At 44.6% G+C, this 11005-nt stretch overlaps 1 protein-coding gene across 2 annotated transcripts in view; it reads left to right on the forward strand.

Moving 5' to 3' along the window:
- Positions 1-4294, forward strand: part of ANP32B (acidic (leucine-rich) nuclear phosphoprotein 32 family, member B) — a 33926-nt gene extending 29632 nt beyond the window's left edge. For both annotated transcript variants that reach the window (XM_011993748.1, XM_011993749.1), the window contains exons 6-7: positions 846-897; positions 3713-4294. In XM_011993748.1, coding sequence (XP_011849138.1) covers positions 846-897; positions 3713-3780 — 120 coding nt within the window. In that variant the 3' untranslated portion in view covers positions 3781-4294. The remainder of the gene's footprint in view (positions 1-845; positions 898-3712) is intronic.
- Positions 4295-11005: the final 6711 nt, after the last annotated feature.

An 11005-nucleotide genomic window follows, 5' to 3' on the forward strand; every position in this document is an offset into this window, starting at 1 on the left:
CTACTGAACTCAAACTAGTACGTTCCTGGCTGTGCAAGGTAAGTTCTGGCCCTCTGGGGGAAGGAATGAGTTGAGTATTCAGTATGGTGAGAAAACTGGAAATGTTGAGAATTGATGGTATGTCTGTTCCTTCATTGAATTGTAGGGAAGTCTATGTTTACCAAGTCTAAATTTTTTCTTGTATATTCAGTTTAATTCAGTAAATATATACCTGCTATGTTAAAGAGTTGGGGGTACAAAATGAAATGAGATTGTGGTGTGCCCTGAAAGAGCAGATAGTCTGGTTTATAGAATACCCAATAATAGAGGATCCCTGAGGAAATGAATGCTATACGAGGGCAGGAGAAAACAGTGTCTTGACTTTGACCCTCAAAGAGGTTTGAGAAACAGGCAGACAACATTAGCTGTTAACAGAACGCATCCTCTTTTGCAGTATAAAAATAAGGCTAGGGGTTTGTGTGATCTCATTAGGTGTATGATTGACATTAAGGTTCTGAAAGAAGCTTTGTATATGAATGGGATATAGAAAGGAATTTTTGTCTAAACCAGTTTTGAAATTTGAGATTTTAAGATGATTTCTTGAATTATCCAAAGTTACATACTAATTAAACATCTAGCAAATGAACTGCTTGCTTCTTAAAAAAATTTTTTTTAGAAAAATTATAAAGCACATTAAAGAAAATCAGTGGGTCTTGGTACATCAAAGTAGATAAAAATAACATTACAGTTTCCTGCTTGATTGATATTGTCGCGTTTATTTGTACTTAGTTTGGCAGAATTTTTACTATTTGCACTTTTCAGTTTGGCAGAATTAATCTAATGTTAGGCTGTTTGCTATTCTTTAGGAAGAAGAATTTGGACTTGATGAAGAAGATGAAGATGAGGATGAAGATGAAGGTGGGCCTAATGCATGCATTTTGATCATTATCAGTCAAAAATTAGATAAAAACATCCATTATTTAGGATTTGATCCCACTGAGAAGAAAATAAAATACCCTTGGCTCTGGCGGTCTACACACACATTCACGTTCTCGTTTCTATCATCCCATCAGTGTGTCTGTGCTGGTGCAGGCTGCTTGCTGCTACAGCAGTTATTCCGGTCTGATGGCAAGGGTCCTGTTGGTCTTCAGTCCTCATGGGTTTTTTTTGGGGTGGTGGTGGTGGTGTTTTGCGACAGAGTCTCACTCTGTTTCCCAGGCTGGAGTGCAGTGGCACTATCTCGGCTCACTGGAAGGTTCGCCTCCTGGGTTCACGCTGTTCTCCTGCGTTAGCCTCCCGAGTAGCTGGGACCACAGGCACCCGCCACCACGCCTAGCTAATTTTTTTGCATTTTTAGTAGAGATAGGGTTTCACCATGTTAGCCAGGATGGTCTCTCTCCTGACCTCGTAATCTGCCCACCTCAGCCTCCCCAAGTGCTGGGATTACAGGCGTGAGCCACCATGCCCGGCCTGTTGTTTGAGATGGAGTCTCGCTCTGTCGCCCAGTCTGGAGTTCACTGGTGCAATCTCAGGTCACTACAGCCTCCACCTCCCAAGTTCAAGCGATTCTCTGCCTCAGCCTCCCGAGTAGCTGGGATTACAGGCATGCACCACCACACTTGGCTAATTTTTGTATTTTTAGTAGAGATGGGGTTTTGCCATGTTGGCCAGGCTGGTCTCGAATTCCTGGCTTCCAAGTGATCTACCTACCTCGGCCTCCCAAATTACTGGGATTACAGGTATGAGCCACCGTGCCTAACCTGGTCCCCATGTTTTAAATATGTTTTTAGGACCAGTCATTTGGTTTACTGACAAGTGTGAGGTTTCTGTGTTTGGGAGTTATTTCATTTAAAAAAAAAGAAAAGAAGGCTTTAATAATTGAACCATCATTTTCAGAATATATAAATAGATGTAGCAGTTTCCCAGTTTTATCAGTGTTAGTCCTTTCCCCACTACAACCAAGACGAGTGAAATAGCTGTTACTTATTTAATACTGTTGAAAGTATGCCACCCTGGACAACGTAGACCCTGTCTTGACGGAAAATTTAAAAGTTAGCTGGAAACGGGTGGGGTGGCTCATGCCTGTAATCTCAGCACTTTAGGAGGCCGAGGCAGGTGGATCACCTGAGTTCAGGAGTTTGAGAGCAGCCTGGCAACATGGTGAAATCCTGTGGTGGCACGCAGTCAAACCCAGGAGCAGAGATTGCGGTGAGCTGAGATCACACCACTGCACTCCCCTGGACAACAAAGCAAGACTCTGTCTCAAAAAAAAAAAAAAATGTTAGCTGCGCATGGTGGTACATGCCTATAGTCCCAGCTACTCGGGAAGCTGAGGTGGGAGGACTGCTTGAAGTTGCAGTGAGGCTGTGATGGTGCTGACGCACTCCAACCTGAGTGACAGAGGGAGACCTTGACTCAAAAAATAAATAAAAGTCTCCTGGTTGTGTCTCAGAGAATCAGGTGTTCACTGTGCTGTTGGCTCATGTTTTCTCAGCATCCACTTTGTGTCAAGCTCTCAATTACATTTACACTAGATATTACCCTAGTTAGGACCTGGTCACTGCCTTTAAGAACCTGTATGATTGGGAGACCGAGGCGGGCGGGTCATGAGGTCAGGAGATTGAGACCATCCTGGCTAACACAGTGAAACCCCATCTCTACTAAAAATACAAAAAAATTAGCCGGGCGTGGTGGTGGACGCCTGTAGTCCTGAGCAAAGATCGCGCCACTACACTCCAGCCTGGGCAATAGAGTGAGACTCCGTCTCAAAAAAAAAAAAAAACTGTCTGAAATACGATTTTAACATATAGTTAATTTCATTAAAATAACCATGGATTTTATTAGTTGAAAAAGTTGGTCTATATGTCTCTGTGTCTCGACTACATAATACTCTTAAGAAGTTCCTTTATAGTTAATAGTAGTTTGCTACAATTTGAGTCTTAACGATGTTCCATACTAAGTGTTTTTTGTGTTATTTAATTCTCAGAAAAACATTTTAAAGTCAGTACCATTGTCCCCATTTTACAGATGAAAAAGACTTAAAGAGGTTAAGCTTGTCCGAGGTCACTTGAAAATAAGCATGACTTGAAGACATCCTAGATAGCGCGAGGGTTTTTGTTTTGTTTTTTTGGAGACACAGTTTTGCTCTTGTCACCCAGGCTGGAGTGCAGTGGCACAGTCTCAGCTCACTGCAACCTCCACCTCCCAGATTCAAGCAATTCTCATGCCTCATTCTCCAGAGTAGCTGGGATTACAGGTGCATGCCATCATGCCTGGCTAATATTATTATTATTATTATTTTTTTTAAGTAGAGACGGGGTTTCACCACATTGGCCAGGGTGGTCTGGAACTCCTGACCTCAGAACATCCGCCCACCTTGGCCTCCCAAAATGCTGGGATTACAGGCATGAGCCACCATGTCTGACCAGCTCAGGTTATTAATATGCATTTTAGTAACTGCTAGATTTGTTAAAAGAAACATCTGGAAGAAAACACCTTAAAATTGAGGAAACTGGATTAACTTTCCTGTGTGAGTTGAGGTGCTGCTGTGCATTTTGCTTTTCTTGGTTCTATGGTCACCACTTATACTCACTATTAATCACCTGTGTTAATCTGATCAAGTTTACATTGTTTTATCTCCTAACCGTCAAAAACTTTGTTGCTGCCTCCATTGGCAATAATCTAAGCAAAATGCCTTGCCACTGTCCTAAAGTCAATTTTTGTTACTGTTCAGAGGAGGAAGAAGGCGGGAAAGGTGAAAAGAGGAAGAGAGAAACAGATGATGAAGGAGATGATGATTAAGACCCCAGATGACCTGCAGAAACAGAACTGTTCAGTATTGGTTGGACTGCTCATGGATTTGGTAGCTGTTTAAAAAAAAAAAAAAAAAAGGTAGCTGTGATACAAACCCCAGGACACCCACCCACCCAAAGAGCCAAAGAATAGTTCCTGTGACATTCCGACTTCCTTCCATGTAGTCCCTCTTGGGTAATCTACCACCAAGTTTGTGGACTTCACCCCAACAAAATTGTAAGCGTTGTTAGGTTTTTGTGTAAGACTCTTGCTGTAGCGTGGATAGCTGTGATTGGTGAGTCTACCGTCTGTGGCTACCAGTTACACTGAGATTGTAACAGCATTTTTACTTTCTGTACAACAAAAAAGCTTTGTAAATAAAATCTTAACATTTTGGGTCTGTTTTTTCATGCTTTTCTTTTTAATTATTATTTTTTTTTTACATTAGGACATTTTATGTGACAACTGCCAAAAAAGTATTTTTAAGAATTTAAGTGAAATAAACACGTTACTCTTTGGTAAAGCCTAGTTGTATGCTTACATTTTTAAATTACACTCTCATTGTAAGCTCATGTTAAAACACACCAAAAAACTGGTTTATTTGGCATTTTTATATTAGTAGTTGTTGAGGGCAATTGCACAAATTTGTAGGATCTTTGAGCATTTAGATCAAATCCTCATTGATAACAGAGGAGTAAATGAAGCATACTTTTAAAAATAATGTTCAAAATGGAATGCTCTGGTGCCCTGAAAACCAGTAAAATAATGTTAGGTTTCAAGTATTATGTGAATTAAGGGAAAGAAGATAGTGTAAAGCAGAAGGCCTTCACCAGAATCCCAAGAGATCTGAATTCTAGTTCTGACTCCGCCACTGATTTTCTGTGTGACCTTGTGTTGACTCTGGGTCACCTCCCAGTCTGTAAAATTGAGGGGGTGTGACCAAATGGCTTCTGAAGTCACTTGTAGCACTGATGTTCTGTGACCCTTGTTGACAGGAAGGTCTGAAGAGGAAAATGGGCTTTGCACTCGGCTGAAACATGTAGGGTTTGACTGATGGGTGAACACAGTATGGTTTGTTGTCAAGACAGGCGTGAAAAGGGGGAATGACATGTGAAAAGCCTCACCAAGCAATGGATAGGCACTGCCTGAGGTCAACTCAGGTTTTCCAGAAGATGGAAATTTTCTCTATTCTTACAGATCTTAAAAGGATTTGGGAAAGGAGAAGGATATTCTGTCTGTATTCAGTGATTAACCATTTAGCAAAAATAGATATATGACTGTATTATCAATACAGTTTTTTATAGTGGAAGATTTAAGGATTGTTTTAGTAAATCTTAGCTTACGGCTACTGGAATGAGTGAGTTTTTTGATGCATGTAAATGCAATATGTAAAATTGGAATCTAATTTGAATTTATAACAGAAGTCACAGTCTCTATGGAGCCCCCAAATTCTGTACTTTAAAATCAAAATCTCCCATAGACTTTAAAATGGAGTTTCTTTTTTGCAAAGAAAATCCAAGAAAATTTGATTTTTGATTTTACAGGTATTAACTTTATTTTCCCCAACCATGAGGCCATTTTAGCAAACCTTCAATACATTGTAAAATGGTTTCTTCTGTAGCCTAGGTGTGTCCTTAAGGTTTTGCTTATTTGTCAAATGTCAAACACAGTAACTGTGAGTGATTATTTTTCCTAGTTTTTTGTTTTGTTAGTTTTTTTAAAGAAAGTTTACAGAACTTTCCAGTACCTACCAAGCCTGTAGGGTATGCTGGGCTCATTGGCTAGGCAAAAGGGAAGGGAATTGGGTTAAAGAGACAAGCCAGCCTTTGGTGCTCATAGTAACTAGTCAGGAAGAAAAGACATCAACCCAAGTAATATTTACTAGGACCTAGGAGCAAGAGGTTTGGGTAAGTTTTAGTGTAGCTCAGAGGCTGGAGAGGTAGCACCCAACCCTGAGGGAGGGAAGCTTCATAGAAAAGAAAGTATTTGAGCTGCACATGCAAGTATGAATAGCGTTTATAAATAGGAATAGAAAAAGAAGGGAGTATCTTGGTAAGCAGAGGTTAGAGGTAGGAAACTGCTGAGTATAGTTAGATACAAGTAGAGATGAGAAAACGTGAATAGATGATGATACTGGACTAGTCATTTGGGCCCTTATAGAGGGCCTTGAAGGTCAAACCCTTTCTGTGCATTATAGTAAAATGTTGATTTCATCTATATGTGGCTGGTGAAGATGCCTTTGACATGGTCCTCAGAGAAGCAAGCTGTTTGGTGATGAGGTCACACAGCAGACTATTTTTGGAGTTGTCTCCCATCTGAAGGAGAACATTGAGAGGATTTGCTTCCAGTTCTGCAGTAAAATGAGTTATACAATGTCCCAGCTGGGTGGCAGCTATGATGGGCTAGATGACTGGTCCTGACTAGCTGCTCCGAGGTTGGTGGAGGTATATTTCACATACACACCTACATGTGTGATACATTGGTGTGCCATCTTTTTGAAGCTGCTATTCCATGCTTTGAAATGTTGAAGCCATTGTTTGTAAAGATGGGGAAACAGGCACAAGAGATGATCCAGGACTGGCCCAAGGTGTCTTTGTGAAGTAGTGAAAGAACCTAGCCTAAAAACCATGGCGCCTTGTTTTCTTTTTCTTTTTTTTTTTTTGATATGGAGCCTTGCGCTGTCGCCCAGGCTGAAGTGCAGTGGCACAATCTCGGCTCGCTGCAACTTCTGCCCCCCGGGTTCACGCAATTCTCCTGTCTCAGTCTCCCAAGTAGCTGGGACTACAGGCGCCTGCCACCACGCCTGACTAATTTTTGTATTTTTAGTAGAGACGAGGTTTCACCATACTGGTCAGGCTGGTCTTGACTGACCTCAGGTGATCCACCCACCTCAGCCTCCCAAAGTGCTGGGATTACAGGCGTGAGCCACTGTGCCTGGCCCATGGTGTCTTGTTTTCAACCTCTGCTCTTACCTTTATTTAGTTCACTCCTGTTTGAGGAGTCCAGTGCCTGAAGAATGATACTGGCTAGCGTGGAAATGCAGACTACCTTGTGTAAGATACTGCACCCTACCCGTGCCTGTATCACCACCACCAGGACTCCTGGTACATACTCCAGGATAGGTACAGGAGAGGAGTCATCCTGTTCCCTGGCATTCCTATTTGGGCTGCACTACCTACCCCATCACCAGAGAAAGGTGAGACGGAAGCACAAAGTGGTTGTACACTATGCTATGACCTTCCAGTTTTCTCCAGCTCTGTTGTGTTGTGCTGACATCAATTTTAATGAGCCTGTTGATACCACTGTGTTGACAGTTTGGAAAGGGAATCATGTTACTAGTAGACTTAAGCTTCAGCCAGCCAAACAGTTGCTCTGCAGGAAAACCACCAAGATTGCAGTGAGTGTGAAAGTTCTCAGAGCCAATTAGGTCAGCTTGATAATCTCTGATCAAGTGGGTATTTTATAACTTGTCCCAGGGGTGTTGGGAGGGCATGTAGAGAAAATACTACTCTTTATTACTTTCTGTTGAGATGGTCTGTCGCCCACGCTGGAATACACTGGCACAGTCATGGTTCACTGCATGCTCAACCTGGGCACAAACAATCCTCTCACCTCAGCCGAGTAACTGGAACTATAGGCATGTGCCACCATGCCTGGCTAAATATTTTTGATAAAGACGAGGTCTCACTATGTTGCACAGGCTGGTTTCAAACCCCTGGGCTCAGGTGATCCTCCTGACTTGAACTCCCAAAGTGCTGGGATTACGGGCATGAGCCACCGCACCTGGCCAAAGTTAATCTATTTCCAATTAAGGGGACTCGACCCTTGGGGTGTCTGTGTTTAAGACAACACTCCCCAACACCAGCCCTGGCAGAGGAATAGTGGAGGTATGGTGAGGGAGGCCTCAAACTGAGAATCTAGAGATCTATAGCCCCAACCTGGCCACTGAATGGTATTTGCTCCCCCTCTGTCACTTCCCCTCTGTGAACCTCCAGTTCCTCAACTGAAACTGAGGCCCAAGCTAAGTGAGCCTGCAGGTTGTTTCAACTGTACAAATCTGCATGTGGTTCACTGTGAGCCTAACCAGCAACAAGGATGCTAATAGTTTTTCATGCTTTTACTCCCAGTTACCCTCTCAAGGAGTAGGTAAGGGTTTGGGCTAGTAGAAAATGTCAGAGCTGTGTTCAGGCTGATGGAATTGAAAAGGATAGACCAGTAGCAGGGGGCCAGATGAGAGCTGCACTGACTTCAGTGAAGGAGGTGTCTTCCAGAAACTGCCATAGGTATATACATAAGTTGGTCAGACTAGTCAGTCATCTAGTAGCATTACAGATGCAGGTTAGCACATATATCTGCCATCGATGGTCATTTATTGAGAGGAATTTAGTCCTCAACTTCCCTGAAAAATAACCTATAATCCCCTTTTATGGATGTGGAAACTGAAGGATTTAGAGGTGAAGTGCCCTACCCAATGTCATGTAGCTAGTAATGGTGGCTGGACTGGGATCCAAACCCAGCTCTACCCAAACCCAAAGCTGCTGTGTGTCACCATATGTCCCTCCCTAGGGCCCTTGCTCCTGGCTCAGTTATGATGAGAACATCAGTGGGCCTAGTTCTCCCTTAGTCCAAAGTAGGGAGCAAAGTAGACACTAGCTAACAAGACTCATTGGTTCCAAAGGTTCGGGACAGGGTGAGAACAGAGCTACAGTTTCCAGGGTTGGAACCATAAAATGCTTAGGGACACAGGCAAACACTGAGCACTGTAAATACTGACAACTGGCCGGGCACAGCGCCTCGCGCCTGTGATCCCAGCACTTTTGGAGGCCGAGGTAGGTGGATCACCTGAGGTCAGGAGTTCGAGACCAGCCTGGCCAACAGGGTGAAACCCCATCTCTACTAAAAATACAAAAAATTAGCCAGGCGTGGTGGTGGGCGCCTGTAATCCCAGCTACCTGGGAGGCTGAGGCAGGAGAATCGTTTGAACCCAGGAGACAGAGGTTGCAGTGAGCTGAGATTGCGTCATTGCACTCCAGCCTGGGCAGCAAGAGTTAAATTCCATCTCAAAAATAAAAAATGAATAATACTTACAACTGCAACTCTTATGATAATTTCACACTGTGGGAGGCAGCCTTGTCATACACCATCTTAGAGAACTTGCCAAAGACCCTTGCTTCTTGGAACTCAGTTTTCTCGTTTATAAATTGTGAGAGCCCTGCCTACTCTCTGAGTCAATAAGCTAGACAGGGCCGGACACCCATGAGGAGTAACTTAAGAAGAGCTGGCGACAGCCTATGCCATGGGCCTCTGTCGGTGATAGACTGCACTAGTGTGCATCCGGCCAGGGCCTGAGCACACGAGAAATCCCTAGAAGTGGTTCTGCATAGCCAATGCTAGACCAGCTGCACCTGGGAGTTACAGTAGCAATGTGTGGGTCAGAAGCCAGCAGAGTGAGTGACCTGGCTCTGGGGAGTCTGACAGTGGGTGAAGGGCCCTGCCGGCCCCAAGAATGAGAATTCCCATCCAGCCCTGGCTTATTCCATTCCAGTGACTGGGTCAGGGCCTGATCTGCCCTTAGGCTCCCTTCCTGCTGGAACATGGGGCCATTGTTTCCTGCTTCAGTAGCCACCTAGTTCCCCCCACAGCTACCTGTCCAGATCCTACCTACAACCAACCTGCCAAGCTCAGGTCTGACCAGCCACTGACCTGCCTGAGCCCTGCTTCTGACAAAGGGAATGATGGCCCCTGATGCGCCCATGGCTCACTGCAGTTTACAAGCTCTTTTACATTCATTGTCTTGTTCAAAGGAGGCAGTGTGAGGATCTGACCCCATCTTTCAGACAAGGGAACTGAGGCTCAGGGTCACTTGCAAGGTCCCAGAGTGCAGATCAAGGGTGACTTATTTCCCTGCCTGCCTTATGCTACTCTTGGGAAAGACTGGGGGTGAGGCAACTAATGGGACTGCTAGGACCACTCCATTTAGGCAAAGCTTGTCTCAGTGGATGGGAATTTCTGAAACCTAGAGCTCTCCACAATGCAGGTGTTTTCAGTAAGTGGAAGACGAAAGAAACGAAGCTGAGGAAATCCAAGTTCCCACTCACAGCTTCTCCTGGGTCTGCATTACTGACCACCTGAGAGCCCTCAGTGCTGGCCCGCCACCCCCAGCTTGTCCTCCACCATTGCTCAAGTAACCACACAGCTGGTGCTCTCAGCAGCTCCTAGCTCAGGAACTTTCTGTGACTTCCCAGGGCCTGCAGAGCACTCCTGGCATTGTTTCCCCACCAGCCTGCTCTCAATCCACCTTTCAGCCTTCTTTTCACACTGTCCCCACATGTCCTAGCTGGCCATCTGCACATTGTCGCACTTTGACTTTGTTCAAGCTACCTCCTCTGTCTCTTTCCTTACCTGTACCAGCAAAATCCATCCCAGTGTTTAAGAACCAGAGCAAAGGCATTAGCCCCCGAGAGCCTGGCAGGCAGGAGGCTTCCTTCCCTGGATTTCTCGTTGGATAGCCTTGATGACTCGTTCTGGCCCTGGCAGTGGCTGCTCTGCTCCCTGTCCTGTCTCCCCTGCCAGATAGCACTCTGGGCCGTGTGTCTGATTCCTCTTGCTGGGCCCAGTACGCTGGCACTCAGTGAATGTTTCCTCAGTGACCAAATGTATTCATTTCCAGGGGCCACTATGACAAAGTACCACACACTGAGTGGCTTAAACAACAGAAATTGATTGTCTCACAGTTCTGGTACCTAGAAGTCCAAGATCTAGGTGTCAGCAGGATGGGTTCCTTCTGAGGCTGCTCCAGGCCTTTCTCCTTGGCTGGGGATGGCCATCTTTTCCGGTGTCCCTTCACATGGAGTTTTCCCTGTGTATGTGTGTGTCTATGTCCAAACTGCCCTTTTTTTTGAGGTAGAGTCTCGCTCTTATGGCCCAGGCTGGAGTGCAATGGCGTGATCTCAGCTCACTGCAACCTCTGCCTCCTGGGTTCAAGTGATTCTCCTGTCTCAGCCTCTCAAGTAGCTGGGATTACAGGTTTGTACCACCACAACCAACTAATTCTTATATTTTTAGTAGAGAGGGGTTTTCACCATATTGGCCAGGCTGGTCTCGAACTCCTGACCTCAGGTGATCCACCTGCCTCAGCCTCCCTAAGTGCTGGGATTACAAGTGTGAGCCACCGCACCCAACCCCTTTTCCTTTTCCTTTATCTTTTTCTTTTCTTTTTCTTTTTTTTTTTTTT

The sequence above is a fragment of the Mandrillus leucophaeus genome, unplaced genomic scaffold (genome assembly GCF_000951045.1).
Source record: "Mandrillus leucophaeus isolate KB7577 unplaced genomic scaffold, Mleu.le_1.0 Scaffold433, whole genome shotgun sequence".
Classification (NCBI taxonomy): domain Eukaryota; kingdom Metazoa; phylum Chordata; class Mammalia; order Primates; family Cercopithecidae; genus Mandrillus; species Mandrillus leucophaeus.